Here is a 19971-nt window from a genome sequence, read left to right as displayed (position 1 = left end):
CCTGACCCCAGGGTCTTTGGTTATGACAGTTAATGAAAGTGTGCCAGGGCCTCGTGAAATCTATCCCCAAGGACAAAAAGTAAAAAGAAAACAGGACTGACTTTGTTGGCAGATTTATTCAACATTAGGACTGCAAATTCATATAGCCAATAATCAAGGACTTTTTATTTTTGATGTGATTTTTCTTTATTGGGACATGATGTGCAAATTCTTGGCTATATTACTGGAGAAATCCAATGAGTTGTTCCAGGTGATACTTGCTGAAGGTCATCTGGTCATGAGAACAACCCTCCAAACTGCACTAGATGTAGCTTGCTCAGTGACCAGGATGATGGCGGCAATGGCAGTGACCATGTGTAGTTCCTCCTGGTTGCAGTCTTTCAGCATACTTATGAAAATTCAACAAACTATTGAGGACCTACCCTTTGAGGGATGTAACTCTTGTTTGAAAAAGTGCAGGAGGCTTTACATTCTGTCAAGGATTCCAGATTCAAGGATTCTGGTCCTTGCGCATCTACATGCCAGCTCCTAAGAGAAAACAGTATTGTACTCAGTAGGGCAGAGGCAGGCCTTTTATCTCCCAAGACAACTTTATCAGGATAAAAGCAGAAATAAGTCTTGAAGGAGGAGACTACTCTTGCTGTTGCTTCATCTAAGCAACCACCCACCTCAAAACAGCCTGTCTGACTTTTTGGATGAGATGAGCATATCAATCCATCGGGATCCTCCTTACTGTACTGCTCCCTTAAGGAATAAGCTGTCTCACTTCCTTGGTGCTTGGAATGCTGTTAAAACAGATCAGTTTCTCTCCATCCCTTCTTCCCGTGCCCATTGCTTTTCAGGGACCAATCAATCTCAGGAGTCTGTTATCAAGTGAGAGATACAGACTCTGTTCAATTTAGGAACTATAGTGGAAGTACTTCCACAGCACTGGGGAAAGGGGGTTTACTCTTATTTCCTCATATTGATGTCCCCAGGGGGCCTGTGGCCTCTCCTATATCTGTGAAACTTAAACAGATTTATCAAGAAAATGTTTTGCATGGTTTCCCTAGTTTCCATTATTCCTTCCCTAGAACCCAATGATTGGTATGCTGCTTTTGACTTTGCCTGTTTTCATGCAGCTGTCCACCCTAGTGTAAGAAATTGCTGAAGACTCCTAGGACGCATGGTAGCTTACACATATGTGACTCAGCATACCAGATTACCTGAGGTTCATACAGGGTGGTTGAAGTCTATTTATTGTCCAATAAAACATCAACTTAACATGCTGGTTCATGTACCAGCCAGAGTTGTGTCTTCGTTGAGCTGACGGATGAACCTGTCCTGTGTCTGCACTGAGGTTCCTTTCTCACCTTCCCTTCCCTCTTGGAACAGACATTGTCCTTAGGCTGGGGAGCACACTTAAGGGATTTCCAAGCCCTGTGTTTGAATCAGGAGCTGGCTGTATACATAAATATACTCTAACTTAGCACAGTCTGATGCCTGTCCAAGCTTCCTGCTACATGTTAATGCCAGTATGGTATAAGTTCTTATTGACCACACCATTGCGAATGCTCTATTTAAACAAGTGGAGTAACCAGATGGGACTAGTTTTGCCAGGAAGCAATAAGTCTTAGGAATTTTTGCATTCAGAACTCAGTGACACACAAAGTTTCACACCTTCTGGTGATGCAGAATTGCCTCGCAGATCACCTCAACAGATCCTTCAGAATGAAGCATGAATGGTCTCTCAAAACTGAAGTGGTCAGGTCGATATTCCAGACTTGGTGAACACCTGTAGTAGATCTGTTTGCCCCAGTACAGAACAGGAAATGCTACCAGGTCTGTTCCAGAGTGAGTCACAGTCCAGTTTCAATAACGAATATGTTCTTCTTCCAGTGGAAGGGCAGCCTGTTTTGTTTTCCCTCCCATACCTTTAATTCCCCGGTAGTTCTCAAATTCACAGCACCACACCAAATTGATCTTAAATAGTGCTTGCTTGGCCAAAGCAGCTCTGGTTCTCAGACCCTCAAATGCTTTCTGTCCTACCCAGATCAGAGACATCATCTCAGAATCAGAGACATTTTCTACATCCAAATCCTCACAACCCTCTCCTTATTGCATGGATGCTGAGTAGTTAACCCAAGGGGAAACAGATTGCTCTTTCACTGTTCGGAACATTTTACTGAACAGGAGAAAGCCATTCACCAGATATATTTATCTTATGAAATGAAAGCTTTTTTTCTGTCTGGTCCAGGCAGTGAAGCTTCCCTTCATCCTAGATAGGCGAAGGTGCATGACATTCTGGAATACTTGCTCTACCTAAAGGAGTTGTGTTTTTCAGTTAGTTCTTTAAGAGTTCACGTGGTTGCAATCTCAGCTTTCCACCTCCTGATGGAAAGTTGGCCTGTATGTTCTAACCCAGTGACGGTCAGATTTCTAAAGGGTATAAATAGACTGTGCCCTCCAGTTAGGGACCCAGCACCACTCTGGGTCTCAAAGCTGATATTGTCAGCTCTGATGGGTCACCTTTGAGCATCTGGCTTCATGGTGATTTTTACATCTCTCAGCTAAAGTGATTTTTCTCCTGGTCATCACAATGGCCCCATTGAGAAGTGAAGACTCCTATTTCCCCACAGTCTTCTGCTCCTTTGTCCTCTCTTAGTGTTCAAATGGTAAAATTCCCTCCAGCTCCCAGTTGCTGCTTGGCTCTGCTACTCCCCAGAATGTTTTCGTGTGTGTCTGTGTGTGTCAAATGAACTTCTCCGAGAACTACGGTCCATCGCAGATCTTATACTTTCCACTCCAAGTGCAAGACACATTTCTTTGAGTTCGCCATCTCTGATATAAACACATAGCTCTGTGAGTGCGTGTTGACAGATGTCTGAGCATTTTCCAGTAGCATATTAAGCAACACATCTAGACTTCATGGTGATGACTATGGTATAAAAATCTATGTAGACTAGAACAGAAATGTACATCCCCAATCAAAAGCTCCACCAGCATCTGCTGCCTCCTACATTCTCCAGTACTGTGAAGAAGTCTGAGGAGGACCATCTGTTCCTTGTAGTCTCTGAAGCTTACGGGGAGCGATCAAAGGGAGATGAGGAAGCTTTCTAGTATGTGCTTTCTTCCACTCCCTCCTCCCCCTTGCTTGTGGGGGAGCCTCCAGCCCCTGCCCTGCCTTCTGGTTTCCTCCAGCCCTGTGAAGATAGAGCTTCCAGGTCCAGCTGTCCTCTTCCTACCTCCATCCAGGTCCATCTTTTCCATCCTCCCTGTCTCTTGAATCTGTGAAATAGAGCTTCCAGCCCTTTTTGCATACCTCCCATTGTCATCTTATAGCACTTGGAGGAGCTTCTATTAGCTGCTGCTTCCACCTGATTTGTGAGGCCTTGCTTTGCCCCATTTCTCTCTTCTTAAATTGTAATACCCTAAGGCAGAGTGTCCCAAACATTTTTTTGCTGAGCCCCTCTTTGGAGACTGATGTCCCATGAGCATGCGCCCCCCGCAACCCCCATACTAAGAAACCAGTATTTTTGCATAGAACAAGAGGATTTTATTTTCTTGGCTAACAAAACATATTGCTTAGACAGGAAGCAACATAAATAGCACAGCACCACAGTCCTTCTACTGGGTAAACATCAACACAAAACAGTGGTTTTCAACCTGTGCTCTGTGAACCACTGGTGGTCCTCAGACTATGTTTAAGATTTCCAAAGGGGTCTGTACCTCCATTTGAAATTTTTTAGGGGTCCACAGATGAAAAAGATTGAAAACTTCTGACATAAAAGAACACTTGACTTGCATTTGTCTCAGTGAGTAGGAGAAATGTGTTTGCTGGCACGATTTATGAAATCTCTGATTTTGAAGAGTTTCAGTTGCAAACCAGTCTTTACATTCAACTGGCGCCTCTCTCTCTCTCTCTCTCTCTCTGTATATATATATAGAAAAGCTCACTTCAGATAGATATCTTGAGGCAAAATGAATAAGTATTTTGAGTTGGGGGCAGTTTGGGGAATTCTTTTTAAACTGAGAGGAAGAACTAATCAAGAGGTGTGCTTTAAATTCTCTCTCAAAACAGAGTTATCAGCGAAGTCAATCAAATTCTCTTTTAGACTCATGCCAGTCTTGACCTTTGGTATGAAATCCTCTGAAAACAGCTTTCAAACCCAGGTGAAATCCTGCAATTCATTTCTCTCTCTTTTGGGAAAATGTTTGCTGAACTGTGTGCAAAGCTGAGACAAATATTCAAAGATGAATTACATACTTAACTTCTAGAACATTTCACAGTCCATAATGACAGTAGACAATATTGGGAACATAGTTACATTGTCTTGCAGCATATAAATACTCCCTCCATAGCAAAAGATTTTGGCAAACCTCTGTACCTTTTTGTGGGTAAAGAAACTGTTCAGTTCTTATCTTTCAATGAAAGGTTAAGTTCATTGAGCTTGTCAAATGTCAGCCACATAGCCCAATAAAACCTGGAATTGCTGGTCATGGAAGTAATGGTGAAATGGTGTTTCAGAGTTGCTCAAAAACATATGACACTCCTTCCTGAGTTTCCAGATTCTCGCCAGAAATTTATTATGTGACAACGATCTAACTTCTGTATGAAGCACAAGTTTCTGGCGCAACAATCCTATTTCTTCACATAGCACTGAGGAGAGGCATAAGTTTGGTGGTCAAGCTTTTATGAAGTTCACAACTTTGACAGCAGCGATCAGTACATGTGAGATTTGCTTTTGGGATTGCATTCAAGGCTAGTGCCTCTCTGAGCAACTGTATGGTGCAACAGCTTTCATCTGAGCAACAAGTTCACTATTGCATCAGTCATGACTTTTGCCCCATCCATACAAATCTTGACACAATGATTCTACTAAATATTTTTATCCGTCATGTACTGGTCTAAAATTTTGAACAACTCCTCGCCGTAGTTCTTGTTGGGACAGAATGGCAAAATAAAGTCTTTTTTGATCTGAGATGAGTAGATGTCTCTTATGAAAACCATCATTTGTGCTGCATTGGCAAAGTCAGTGCTCTCGTCAACTTGTAGTGTGAAAAAAGGGCTTTGACGATCTGCTCCTTGACATCTCCTGCCATCTCAGCAATTCTGCAGCTAACTTTGTTTTCAGATACTAGTGTGAGACTGTTGGTCAGCAGTCTTCTTCCCCCATATTATCGATGCCATTTCAATTGCTGCTGGCAGCACATGACTCTGACCAATCAAATGACACTTTCCACTTCTTGCTGTTTGACATGAGAGCATCAGATGCTTAAAGTGTTTTGGCAGGGGTAGCACAGTGTTCTTTGATTTATCTGTCCTTTCAGTTGAAAGAGATTTTGTTTAAAAAAAAAAAATAATAATATAATCTTGTGGTTTTATCTTTGAGGGCATGATATTTGGTCTCCAGATGGCACTTTAGTTTTCTTGGTTTCATGCTAATCTGAGGAAGAACTTCAGCACAAACAACACATTGCAGTTGAGGACTATGTGAACCCTAAGTCCAAGCAGGAAGGATATTTCCTATTTTTCTTTTTCCTGGCTCTATTTATTCCTTCCCCAGGATCAGCATGGTCAAATTTTCACTTCACAAAACATTCCATTCACTCACAAGTATCGAACACCAAAACAATTGATGTCCACTGAGTAGAAAGAACATCTGAGTGAAACCTCACACTCACATCAGCTATAGCATGTGGGAGTTGGAAGGTGCTGACTTGGCATGAGCACATTGGTCAGTGAAGTTTTGGTACTATGCTCTGGTAATCTCGTGATTTGAGGGACAAAACCCATGTGTAATGGCAGCAACAGGATCTTTCTGAAGGAGAATTTTTATTTTATCAACAGTATTTTGAAGAAACAAGAAAAAATTCTTAGTATGGCCCTTATTTTCTCTTATTATTTTAATTTAATTTAAAAATCTGGAAAAATCGGTAAAAACCAAAAATGAAATGCAGCTGGTGGCAGTGCTTAAAGGCATCTGGGGATGGGGTGGGCTCCCTTATTACTTTTAGGGGCTACTTCACTTCTCCTTATGTGGCTAACAGCAGGGCCAAGAGATGCAGAGAAAGAAGAATCTAAGGGGTAGTGGTAGGTATAAGGGGTGCTGTGGTGGGTACAAAAGAGGAAATTATGGTGAGGAGGCGAGGTGGAAGGCGAGGGGGAATGGGTAGGGGAGATGGGGGGGTGAGGGGTAGGGCAGGAGAGACAGTTAGGTGGAGGGGAGGCCGGGGCAAAAGACGGGGAGTTACACAGTAGGAGCAGGCAAGAAGCGTTAGGGGTAGGGAAGGAGGCAGGAGCTGGGTTCGAGGGTGAGGTGCCCAGTACCCAGGGAGATTGGGGGTGCTCACCGTGTGGAACTTAAAGAAGCCTTCAGCTCCCTGCAGCACTTGGTTTTTCTTGGCTGCTGGGACCCAGGTCCTGCCCATCTCGCTCCCCACAGTGCTGTTCTGAAGGGCTGGGGTCAGGAGGAGAGCATAAGGCTGTACCCCATGAGTACTGGCCCCCTGCCAGACAGCGCCCCCTATTGACCCTGGCCCTTCAGCGTGGCCCCATCTACTTCTCCTACTTCACTTACTTCTCCAGGCTCTTTCTGGCAGGGGAAGAGTACAGCACTCTGTGCTCTTGGGCTGCGCTGAAGGGCTGGAATCAGGAGGGGACCCTGTCCGGTAGGGGGCTCAGTACTCCTTGTGTTCAGCCTTCCACTCCCCACTTGCAGAGTCTCTGCCGACCTCCCCACCAGAGAAGGGTAACTGCCAGTTGGTGGCTGCTGCAGCTGTAGCGGTGAGGGAGTGAGACAGGCAGGGAGCCTGGTCCTGGCAGCCAGGACTGCCCACACAGAGTCCCATCCACTTCCCTTGCTGGAGAGAGCCCTGTGCTGACCCTCGTCCTTCGTGACCCGCCAGGTCTTTATGCCTCTCCAAGGAGGGCGTGTCCACATTTTGAAAACTTCTGATTTAAGATGTTATTTTTAACAGGTAATTAAAAATCATGATACAAAAATGTTTTCTTTCTCGTTAATATAAAGTCTTAAAATATAAACTAATTAGTTGTCTGAAATAGCTGTAGTCAGTCAAAATGGAAAGAATTGAATTAAAATATTTTTAAATTAGTTTTTTTTCATGTTGTCTTCTGTTTCAGATTGCAGTAACTCCTCTGCTTGCAACACCACAAATTTCACAAAATGTACTTCCTCTTTTGGAACTTCATTCATTAACTGAGTCAGGTAAAGATAAGCTATTTTAGAACACATTTTCTTAAATAGGTACTATAATATGTCAATAAAAATTATTAAATTAAGTGCAGTATTAAGAATACAAAGATGGTGAAAAGTAAACATAAAAAACTACAATATTCTAATGTGGCATTGTGGAGCAAAGTTAGTATTTTGGGGCTCAGACTCTTAAGTTTATGTTGAGCATAAAGATATGATCAAGCTTCTGAGTATGTATCATTTTCTTCCCCAGTTGGAAGATTTGGGTGATGTGGAGAGAACTGTTGTGTTGTTTAATATTTCTCACATACTAAAAATCATAACTATTTCATTGTTTGTTTACTAACAAACAGGAATGGTGATACTTTTTTTGCTGCCTGTTTCCTTTTTTATGCTTTGAATATGCTGGATGGTAGTATGTTCAAGTGTGAGAGGGTTTAATTTACCTTTTACTTTCTTTTAAAATCTTTGTGCAAAATTTGTTTTAATGGTCAGAAATTTTTCATGAGACTGCATAAATTAATAATAAGTTCAAAATTTACAGTATGTTTATAAGTAACCACTTGGAAGCTTGTGTGCAGCAGAGTTTTGGCTTTTGAAAAGAGCACTCTCACAAAGGAGCACATTTGGGGCAGGGCAAGAAGGAGATGTTCATGCAAAAAAAAAAAAAAATCCAGTATTTTATATGTTTTTGCTGCTGCTGGAAATACGCTTGCTTAAGGCTTCCCCATTCTAGCTCATGATTTTTTTCGGAATAATACTGCAATGAAATAATAAGGATCAAATAGAAGATGTGCTATGAGAGACAAATTACTTTTGAATACATATGTTTATAATGCGGTTATAAAATCCCATAGATTTATCGATTACATTTAAAAAGTTTAGTTACGTAGGTTAATGTTATTTCTAGTATTAAAGACCTCCTTAAACATAAAAGATCAATATAAAAATAACATCTGACCATTTTTGCTTACTTTTACATGTAATATATATGATTATTTAAAAAAAATTAGAGAAAAATATAGTTCTCTTTTTTTTTAATTTACACTGAGAGCTCTCAATGCAGAGTGTAGTTCACTTCCCCAGTTGTTTGAGAGTTATTCACATAGCAACAATGGAGAGTAAAACATTTTTTAAAAATTACAAAAGATGAGAGACAGACAGACAGACCAAGGGCAGATGTATCTGTAACCACTTTTAACTAATTTTTTTTAAAAAAGACTAGATTTCAAATAGATACATTTCTGATTTTACTTGTATTACATTGTATGTGGAGCTGTTTGATTATTTATTATTTTAATAGTTGCTTGTGCATTATTTTAATTTCATTCCTGTGTTTTGCTCCATATGGTGCATATAGACCTTCTGTCACATACATATCTTCTCTATATATCACACATTCACTCTTGCCAAGAAATGGCATCTCCAAAATACACTCATTCAAACAGCCCTTTAAAAGCTTTAACCTTACCTTTGATTGTATCTAATTATTTACTAGATAATCTTACCATACTCATGTGTAATTATTTATAGATGATATTTCAAATAAATTCTGTACTATATTGCAAAATAAGTGTTGGTATGAAATTTAAATATTCACAAAGTGATCATTAATAGAACTTTAAACTTAGAATCGGAAGAAGAATTTTATGATGCCCCCACCAGTCCTGTGGAGGAGATGCCATTTTTTGAAGCATCTTCTGGCTCTCTGACCAGAGTTAACAGTGTCAGAAGAAAAAGGTTACAGAAGCAAGAATCTTTGAAGAATATGACAGAATTCCAGCTAAGATTTGAAATATCTGAGGTAATGTAACTTTTTTCTTTCTCCTAAATATATTCTAGTCTGCCTGTAGCATCTCCACAACATGGTTCATGTACGTTGCTTACTTGAATCCACCTATGTTCAAATCCTCATTAATGCCATTGTTGCCTCTTGCTTTGATGGCTACAGCTCTTCTGTGGCCTCCAAGTCCCAACTCTCCAAAGTCTAACATGTGCAGGATGCAGCTCCCTGCCTTCTTGTCTGCATCAAGAAGTACATCCCTTTACTCTATTCTCAAACACCTCCACTATCTTTCCATTCATTTCATTTTTGAGTTTACTTTTACCCTATCCTTTCTTTAAAAACAAAACTATGTTCTTGTTCCCTTTTACCTCCCAGCTTTGTCTCCCCCTCTCCAAAACTTTGCATGGTCAGTGGGAGAGCCGTCTCTGTACTCCTTCCATCTGGAACAGCCTTTCTGCCCATCTTATAACAATTATAATGCTCCATCTTATAACAATTACCTTAAAATCTAGCATTATTCATTTTGCTAGCTATCTTTGGTTTCTCTTGGCCTCTGTTATTGGTCTCATGACTAAATATTTGGCATATTCACTGCAAGTTGGTTTTTTTTTCATTATTTTTCCCTATAATTTATACCATATGCTATGCACTGTCTTTTTAATTCTGTAAAGCTACCTCAGGTTAGTGCTTGTATGAAAGACATTATATGAAATAAGGTTTTAATGAGTTGTCTTGTGCTCTCATGCAGAACACTTGGCTCATAAAAATCCTGAAAATAATTATTTTTGTTTGGATTATGGTAATACCTTCAATATGGTAGGTCCTCTCCAGACGTAAGATGCAGCCCCTCGCCCACAAAGTTGACAGACTAAGAATAAGTGTAATTCTGAAAGTCTTATCCATACATAAAATCTAATACTTTCTATATTTGAAATTAGCTTATAACGGGGGTCTTAAACTATTTCATAATGTAGATTACGTTGATAGAGGAGTTCCTTTCCCATTCATTGGCTTCAGTACTTGAGGGGAGCTCCTGTTTCCTCTACTTCATATGTAGGACCAGGCTCTAGTAGAGAGAGATAGATTTGGTCTCCTTGTTTCGATTGTTCTCTTTGAAGTGAAGAACCTGAAGACCTGTAGAAGCAGCTGGAAACAAGGAATGCCTGTGCCATGAGACCACCCTGGTTCTCCATTGAACGCGGCTGTGTGACTAGTTCAGGACTGCGGTCTTAAATGATGTTTGGGCAGAGGGACAGATCCTCAGCCAATGTAAATCAGCATAGCTCATTTGAAATCAATAGAGCTATACTAGATTACATAAACTGAGAATCTGGCTCTGAATGAGATTAACTTTCTTGAACTGTTTGCAGAGCTGCTTTTAAGAATGAAGTTTTATTTCGTACACATTCTTGTTTTGCTGTTTTGTTTTATAGAAATAGCAACATCTAGTGTTAGTTTTAATACTGAGAGGATATTCTTCAGAGTTTTTTCAAGGAACATTTTCTGTCTAAAATTATATTTGAATTGGATATTCATTGAATACAAACTCTGATGAAACTATACTTTGTGTGTCACCATTATCACATTATGCCTTATTATGTTGTTTTTTCCCCAGGTCTTAATTCAGGTGTGTCGTCTTGCTGATGGTACTGAGAAGCCTGTGCTGCAGCTAGAAGTTGTAGGATTAGGCACTGAACTTAAATTCAGAACATTTGATATGGCTGCAAATGCTTTTCTTAGAGAAGTCTGTTTACTGTGTCCAGAGTATATGGGTAAGAATGTACATGATGCTCTAAAACTGATTAGCAAACCTACAATAGTACGGTGAAGAGTTCATTCCAGGAAGTCTTTTGGGCTCCCTTATGTCAGCTAAAGTTCCAAGATCCATTCCTTAAAAATTAATAACTTATTTAAATGAGTGGGAGAGAGAAACCAATTATTCATGGGCAGTATTTCTTTTATTTTACCCCTTTTGATACCAGGAAAAGTGCATCATCCATAAAATCCCCTGTTCTTGGGCCACATGGGACATGTCATCACTTCCATGAACCCGCTTTTGTTTTTTTTTTATTATTATTACAATCATCCTGTCCCACAAGACACATGATTGTAACCACCATGGGAATCACCTGTGTATCTCCAACTATTGGATTTTATTTCATCGATAAGACTGTACCAGCATGCACTCTGGTTGCCTTGTTGTGTGTGTGTAATATTTTAGGTTTTCATTTAAAAAAAATATTTTTGGCCTAATGATTGCAAAGGAAATCTCACAAATCATGAACTAGTGTTCTTGAAATTGCCTCCTGAATAAAATCCAGCTCAGAGCTGTATACTGCTTTGGTTCATTGCAGTGGGGAGCTAACTATGCTTTGCAATGATCACAATCCAAATGTCAACATTAACTGTTTTGCTGCTGATCATTTTAGCAGAAACATTCAGTTATTCTGGGGTTGTGGGTGAGTCTCTGCTGATCCTACGCTACAGTGATAGTCTGCTTTATAATCCCATATTCATTTGCATAACTGATTATAAAACACTTGTATATTAAGCTTTAATTATTTGCATTTTCTTGAAAAAGATAAGTGTAAACCAAGCTATTTTAACATTAATTTTTTTTTAAAAAGATGATAAAGACAAACCTGTTTACATCATTACAACATTGGATAATACAGAGGATGATCTTCTTACACTGGAATATGTAAAGGTAAGAAAACAATAAAGCTACCTTTAGAAATGTGATTTCCTTAGTCTTTCTGGTGACTTTCTTTAAAATTCAGTTTGTGTATATGGTATCTAAAAAGTCAAATGCATGGAGCTGTAGTAGGTTTTGCGGTAAACTTTCTATATGAAGTTTGCAGATTTTTATTTTAATTATTTTTTCTGGGGTAATAGGCTGATATTAATGGACCAGAGTTGAAAACTGCTTACAAGAATGTTCTGCAGCTGTTAAAGGTACGACTATCATTTGTTTTGAAGTTTATGTATTGTTCTTATTTTGGAAAAACCTTTTTGGAAAATATGTTCGTGCTAAAAATGCCCTTTTTTCTAGGTGAATTTCTCCTCTCTAGATGTTCATTTGCATAATGAAGCACTTCTGAATGCCATGAATTACCTAAATAATCTTCTACCAAAACAAGAGACTAAAATAACAGAAGAGGTAGTCCAGGAAAAAGAAGAGAAAAAGGATGTTCTTAAGAAATTAAGTAAGTTGTTTTTTGTATTGGTTCCCCCAGCTTCCTTTTGCTTTCCCCTTCATCCCCAAGCCCCTACCACATGTGACATGTGACAGTATCCTTCGTTTCATAAGTGGAGAGAAGTTCTTGATGACAGAGAAAATGTTAACTGTTGGACGATGGAGAAGTAGAGAGCCCTTCAGGCTGTTATATGACTGAAAATGAAGGAAAGGAAGAATAACCATTGAAATCAAACTTTTTTCACTCCACTGGTCACTAGCACTTATGAAAAAGAGTATGAGAAGAGCAGAAATGGATTGTGTTCAGGCAGAATGCTGTGTAAGGATGTTAACTGTTAGTTTTATGCATCTTTGTGGATCCAGGCACTCAATACAAGGGATATACTAGGGGCCTCAACCAGTTCTTTCTTACTGTGTCAGTGGTTAGTACAGACACCCTCATTCAACCTTCTCGGAGTTGTTGGGCATAGGCTGATTAATGTCAGTTTGGTCCAATATGTAAATTGGAACCTGTCTGGCTGTTGGTTGTTCTGCACCTGTTTTACAGTTTAATTGGATCCCTGTTCCGGTTTGATTTATGCCCACCTGTTCAAACCTGGAACTGTGTATCGGATCCCTAATGCTGGATGTTGTGTGCAGATTTTAAATGCTGACCATGAACTAGTATGCCGTTCCACATGCACTTAATGTATTGTGGTGTGATTTGAGGCTTCCCTATATACACTGCAGATTCCTGGGTGCCATTTTTGCCCTTGGGGCCATTGGTAGTTGGTATAATGCTCTAAGTTATGCCGGGGCATTGGCCAGGTACAGAGTAGGCTAGGGATAAGAGGAGCACAAAGGCCACTTTTCACACCCATTTTCCTCACCTCTTGGAATTGCATTTGGTTTTCCTTTTGGAGCTGCACTTTGATTCTTTTCTAGTACAGAGGGAACAATGTATGTTTGTTTGTTTTTTAAAAATTAAATAAAGATACAAACTGAGCCTACAACTAAACTTGAATGGGTAATATGTGTCTATCATCACTATGATCTAAGTATTAGCATAATACAAACAATAATATTAGTGTTGGTTTCAATTCTCTCACAGCATCAAAAAAATCCAAGTATGAGGATGTCATAGACCTTCATGTCTGTGCAGATTTATCCTGTTTGCGGGTTTTTATTAGAGAACAAAAACGCAGAATATCTGAAATTCACGTAGAAGGTAAGAGTGAAAGTTTGAACATGTAGTTACAAAATACTAACAGATATCAGTAAATTTTTTTACGTGGCATTTTGGGTTTTTTTTAGGTCTTGATTGCCAAGTGATCATGAGGAAAGCAGCAACTGAAGTGTTTGCAAAATTAAAGAACATAATTATTATGGATTCTGATGAGATGGCATGGTATAAAAAGGTATGAATTCTCATATATGCCATTGATTTCTGCTGCCTGGTGGACAGACACTAATTCTGGCTTAATTATTGGAGTCTACCATCTAGCAGTATTTTCTCTCTTGCTCTGTGTGGATGCTGGAATCATTGTTCCCACTAAGAGGTATGTATCTGATTGTCCAAGAACCTAAATGTCAGTCCCCCTACAACTCTGTGACTGCTGTATTAAAAAAAACAGCTTTCTGTGACTCATACACTAAGCTGGCCTTTATGGCTTCTTACTATATTGATTTCAGTGAACTGATTTACACCTGCTGAGATTATAGTCCAATATTTAAAATTCTCCCATGGATTTTCAAACTCAGTATTTGTAAAATTCTTTAAGATCCATAGATAAAAGGCAGCCTGGAAGTATGAAGTATTACTTATTTTTGTAATAGGCTGTAGTAAAATTATTTTAATAGTGAACTTTTTCCGGGTTAGGTTTGAATTAATTACCCTTTTCTCTGTTTTAAGGCTCTTTATATCACAGGAAAAGAAGTCTTCAGTTTTAAAATGATGTCATACGTGAATGCTACAGATGGTGCTGCCTATACAAATATGAATATTGTAGACAGCCAGGTTTATTTAACTGTTGGTTGCATTCAAGTAGTTTTTGTCAACAAGTTTGTTTCAACTATTTTGGTAAGTTAGATCTTTGTCTTGCCTCCCACTCTACCCCAGCTTCTTTTAGACATGTAGGTAGCTGTGTCCAACTGGAAGTGGAAGAGGCTCTTTCAATTTCCAAATAATAACCAGAAGCTTGTATAAAAATAAGGGAGCTCATATATATATAAATTGAAAGAGTTTTCTTCCAAAATTACGAAATCCCAACTCCTCCACATTCGCATGCTGGAACTAAAAAGCTAAAACTGCAATGCTTTTATAAATCTGCAATTATTATTATTCATCATTACTCTCACGCTTCTTTTTATGGTACATGACCAGATTTTAAACTCACATACACAGTTTGCTGTCACATGACATTGGAGTATAAAACCATCAGAATGAATGCCTCTTTCATACAATTTGCCAAAGCCAACGAGTATGCACAAACTTGGAATAGGTTACATGTAATTCCTCAGAATCATGATGGAAGGTCTTTAGTGTTGGGACTACATCTTTAATATACAGTATAGAAATAATTGTACACATATATTTCATTTCTAGTGAAATTATTCTATAAAAGAATCTCTATAGGCAAATTAGATGAGTGTGTAATATTGCCAGCACTTAAGACACATGATATAGCATTTGGGATGGAATTGTAAAGGGTAATTAATTATTAATAAATGTAATATTCTCATGATTAATAGCATCAGATGTAATGACAGTTTCTAATTATTTTCTAGGCTTTTATAAATAACTTCCAAGCTGCTAAGGAAGCTATTACCGAGGCAACTGTTCAAGCAGCAGAGAAAGCAGCTACAGGTGTAAAAGAACTGGCACAACGGAGTTCCCGAATGGCACTGGATATTAATATTAAAGCACCTGTAATCATAGTGCCACAGTCAGCAGACTCTACTAATGTCCTTGTTGCTGATTTTGGTCTAATTACTGTAAAGAATCAGTTCTCTGTTAAAACAAAGGCACAATGTAGCCTTCCAGCTGTTATTGACTCTATGACCGTGAAGCTGAGTGAACTAAAACTATACAGGTAACCTAATATGTATGTATGTTTTTTTTAAAGTCAATTTAATTCTTCTGAAATACCTCATATTGACAGTTCTGCTAAGCGAAGTGCTTTTATCTAAAGAACAGGTTTATGCTTATCACTTACATAGCATCATTAATGTACATGACACTCTACAAATAAATCACAAACAGAAATGTTTGTGAGAAAATAATTAAGGTTGTTGTTTAAGGAAAATATCCACCTACACCAGCAGTTCTCAGCAGAGAGCAGAAAGCTCTGCTGGCTGCACCATCGCCCAGCGTGGCAGGGTTGGGGTCTGGTCGGGGCTGCTGGCCTGCCCCGCAGGGTTAGAGATCCGGGGCAGCCACCCGGTGGGGGTCCGGGACATGTCAGGTCGCCCCCGCATGGCAAGGGTTCAAGGTGGGCAGCCCGACGGCCCCACGCACCAGGGGTTGAGGTCTGGGCTGCCGCTACCCTGCCACTCAGCTCCTGCAGCCCAGGTAACACGTTGTGGGCCGCATATGCAGCCCACAATGATAAATAAGTTGAGAACCACTGACCTACACAAACCCTTCAATAGAAGGAAATATCCAATTAGGGTATCCTTGTTGAGCATACCTTAATCCTCACACAGAATTCACCGCTTACAGTGACAGGTTCTATTCCTCTCCATATAGAAACTATTCAAAAGGGTATGGCAAATGTAAAAATGTTTCATAGTTGTATTCTTCAAATTATTAAGTGAAGGATATTGAGTTATGAACATAATTTTATTTCTATCCACAGAACACATTTTGAGAGAGGTTCATTACAAAGTGAAATACAGCTGTTGCAGCCACTAAATTTGGAAGTTATTGTTGAACGAAATTTAGCTGCTGCCTGGTATAGCGAAGTGCCTGATATTAAAATACTTGGACGACTTAAGCCTATGAATGTAAGTGTCCAGTACTGAAAATGACTCAAAAATATTTGTGGGAAACTAATGAATTTTACTGCCCACAAAAGCAAAACTTCTTGACTTGGTTATAATTTGATTTAGAGAGGTATAGGAGGAGTGGATTTTCACTGATAGGGGCTGAAAAAGGAGGGGACCGGGGTGATAAGTGAGAGCTTACAATGACTTTTTCAAGCACTGGACTAGGAGAATGTGAAATGCAGGCAGACATTATTTCTCCTTTATTATTATAATAATGTAGCTCACTCCTGACCTGCAATATCCTTGATTTACCTGTGTATTGGGTATTTTGTACACCCTTTCAGGTATGGTTTGAAACAAGTTCATGTATTCTTTTTCAGAACCTATTCATATGGGTTTGAACCTATGCTAATTAAAAATCGGGATTGAACAAATGTGTGTTTTCCACAGTGTACTCTCATTAAGACTATATGGGAAAGGTTTGTGTTCTACATTTGTACAAATATGTTGGTTTGCCAGGCTTAGAAACGAGACTAATGACTTCATGTTGGAAAGTATTATGTGACTAGCCCCATGTGACAACTTTCAACAAATATGATTCACGCTCTAAATGCATCTGCTAACAGATGTATACCCACATGTAGCAAAATAGTTCATACCCAGCTACCTAGCTTTTAATTAAAAGTTTGCATAGCTGAACTAAATAATATGTGAACCATTGCGGGTGTGCATATACAGGCTGAATTCTAGCCAAAGCTAATTTTAAGTACATAGAAGGCTTTACACAAATATTTTTCATGGTTCTAGTCTTCTGAGCAAAGACAAATGTGCTAATAGCAGCATAAAGAGTCGTTACCAACTAATAAATAAATCTCCTACTTTGTTAGTAAATACTTCTTTTGAGAACAAATTTTGGAGAGGAGAATGTTTGAGAAATGGACTGCAAGGGAGTAAGAAATTTTGCCTTTTAGTTGCCATATGTTTTTTTAAAAGTGAGTGATATTGATATATTCAGAGTAAAATAAGGTTTGTTCTTCAAAGTTAGCCTTTTTTAAAAATTATTTTTAAGCTCATTCTCAGTCAGGAAGACTTAACCACTATATTGAGGACATTGAATGAAAATTTAGGGGACAGTTCTGGTGCTCCACCACCTTTACAAGAACCGAAAGATACAAGTAGCAACTGCAGCGATGCCCTCAGTACTTCCCAGCAATCTGCAGGTATGTTATTTAAACTTAAGCAACAATCCAGAAGCATTATATGGTATTATCAGGTTAACTCTTCCAGTGGATTTACAAGGATGTCTCCTTTAGCTGTGTTTAAATTGTATGTTTATATACCAGGTCCTTGTTTAAAGTTTTTTATCTGGATATATTAAGAATGAATTAAAATGGATGTAGGGTTAGAAAAAAGACAAATAACCTTCTGGGTAGATCTTGTTACATTAGAGTGTTTTACTATAAAAGTTATATAGTGTACAGTTGTATTGACAATTTAAGAATCTGCATAAGACATTCAATAATCTGTCAGGGTCGGTACTGTTTATGGAGAGTACTTTGCTTTTTGGTATCAGTTATTTCCCTCTATTTATGATCTTTTCTTTCTATTACTATGTTAAAACTGTTTATCCCTCAGAATCACAGTATAGCAGGATCACTGAAAATCTTTATTTTTACCACCAGAGCTGCTGTAGGGCTCATTGTGCAATACAGTGTATGGACACGTAATAATAAAGTCATTCTCTGGAAAAACATACAGTCTAAATAAGTAGGACAGACAAAAGCACAAAGTAAAAAAGATAGGCCCTGTTAATTACCCTCATCCAGCACCCCCTTCCTCCCCGCTCATATATGAGATTGTATAAACCTCCCGATGCATGGCACGTAATCCTAAATAGTGTTAACAGGAATTAAGCATGTGTGTTTTTCCTTGTTGTGGAATTCTGATAGAATGGTGTTTTTATGTAATTTTTAATTTAAAATAAGACTTTGTCATACAGAAGAATGGATTTAGTAAAGTCAGATTATCTTTGGGGTGAAGTGAGGAGGATGTAGTCATATGAAGACTGCTATGCATTAAGGAATGTGTAATTTTCTGTTTTGCTGTCAGTTTTAGTGCTAACGTGTCTTTCATTTTTAAAAGGAATAACTATGGTAACAACTGCTGTGGTGGAATTGCATTCACCTGTTAAAGTTAAAACAACTCTAAAACTGGACTTTCTATTCGACTCTCTCACTTTGGTATTGTATAGTCCAAATTCTAAACAGGTAAACAGAACTTCATGTTATCAAAGAAAACAAATCTGTAATCTTACTGAAAATGCTGGCAACTCTGAACAGGAAAATGTTGTAAATTAGAGGATATTACACAGGAATAGATCAAGGACAGTAGTTATGAACTGTAGTCACAGATTTATTATACATGCCATGAGATTATCTTTAACCAGCTACATCACTTCACGATACTACAGAAAACTGAACAGGGAAACTCAATATCTCTGAAGCTTATAGTGTGATTTGACTCTCATTTTGCAGGAAATTTAACCTTGGATAAAACAAAGTATGAAACTACAGATGGTTTTGCTTTGTTTTTGATGAAATTGTGGAGGTGGTTTGAAAATTGGGGTTGTAATATTGAAGCTAGCTTCAATCTTAATCTGGTCTCAAAATCATCCTACTTGTCATCTAATCTCCGCTTAGAAGGTTTAATTGGGCATGTTTTCCTGGGAGTTTCTGCTTACATTTTGTCATGAGTTTAACTCTTGATAAGTTAACCAGTCCTGTCCCTATCCTTTTAGAACAGAGGTTCTCAAACTGTGGTCCGTGGACCACCGTGGTCCGCGAGCTCCATTCAGGTGGTCCGCAGATAGCTCCCTCTAAGGTGTGTGCCTGGGCGGCTGCACACGAGAGAATGAAGGGCCACCCACCTAATTAGTGGAGCCGTGCTGACTTGGCTCCACTAATTAGATGCCTGGACCCTGGAGAATACTCACATGTAAGGTGAGGTGATCGCCTTGGAGGGATTAGGTGGTAGGTGGGAGGGGGCAGTGGGGGGAGAAAAGGGTGGGGGGAATTTGGGACATGCAGGGCTGCAGTGGCTAGAGAAAGAGGCAACTTTCCCCAGCTCCACGGCTGCTGCTGCCAGGGGGAGACTCCCCTCCTTCCCAGCCCCAGCTCAGGGGCTGTCGCGGCGGGGGAGAGAGGGAGAGACCCCCCTCCTTCCCATCTCGGGGGCTGCCGCAGCAGGGGAGAGAGGGCACATCCATCGCATTAGAAAGGTAAGACTACTGATACTAAAATATGAGTTGTGTGCTTTTATTTGTAGAACAAAAAAATGTTTATTATTAAGGTTTTTTTTTTATATAGCGCTTTTATTTAGAGCGCTTTACAATAGTTATCTAATGGTACAAACAGCATTTGGAAAGATGATTAAGTGGTCCACCGAGACCCGCAGCAATTTTCAAGTGGTCCGCGAAGGTCTGCAAAAAAAAAAAAAGGTTTGAGAACCACTGTTTTAGGACATAATCATGTGCCTTAACCAACAACAGAGAAATTTGCACGTTAGTCTCTGTCATTAGACAATAGAGGCTCTGGTTTTACCAGGTTTTATACTTTCTCTTCAGAAACCTGTGTTAGCAATTTTGATAACTGTTGCAGACTATCCTTCTAAAACTACCTGGTTGCTACTGGGAACAGTACTAAACAGTAGCATAGGAGAATCATAGAATCATAGAAGATTAGGATTGGAAGAGACCTCAGGAGGTCATCTAGTCCAACCCCCTGCTCAAAGCAGGACCAACACCAACTAAATCATCCCAGCCAGGGCTT

General features: G+C 39.2%; 1 protein-coding gene across 2 annotated transcripts in view; it reads left to right on the top strand.

Moving 5' to 3' along the window:
- Positions 1–19971, top strand: part of VPS13A (vacuolar protein sorting 13 homolog A) — a 273789-nt gene that overhangs the window by 108681 nt on the left and 145137 nt on the right. For both annotated transcript variants that reach the window (XM_026652410.2, XM_026652411.2), the window contains exons 24-36: positions 7124–7208; positions 8828–9000; positions 10598–10754; positions 11610–11689; positions 11878–11937; positions 12035–12188; positions 13269–13385; positions 13472–13575; positions 14070–14237; positions 14945–15249; positions 16015–16162; positions 17214–17364; positions 18287–18411. In XM_026652410.2, coding sequence (XP_026508195.1) covers positions 7124–7208; positions 8828–9000; positions 10598–10754; positions 11610–11689; positions 11878–11937; positions 12035–12188; positions 13269–13385; positions 13472–13575; positions 14070–14237; positions 14945–15249; positions 16015–16162; positions 17214–17364; positions 18287–18411 — 1827 coding nt within the window. The remainder of the gene's footprint in view (positions 1–7123; positions 7209–8827; positions 9001–10597; positions 10755–11609; positions 11690–11877; positions 11938–12034; positions 12189–13268; positions 13386–13471; positions 13576–14069; positions 14238–14944; positions 15250–16014; positions 16163–17213; positions 17365–18286; positions 18412–19971) is intronic.

This window comes from Terrapene carolina, unplaced genomic scaffold (genome assembly GCF_002925995.2).
Source record: "Terrapene carolina triunguis isolate 2854851 unplaced genomic scaffold, T_m_triunguis-2.0 Scaffold113, whole genome shotgun sequence".
In the NCBI taxonomy this organism is placed as follows: Eukaryota; Metazoa; Chordata; order Testudines; family Emydidae; genus Terrapene; species Terrapene triunguis.
Note: the sequence above shows the minus strand (reverse complement) of the source record. Positions and strands in the feature narration are given on the sequence as shown.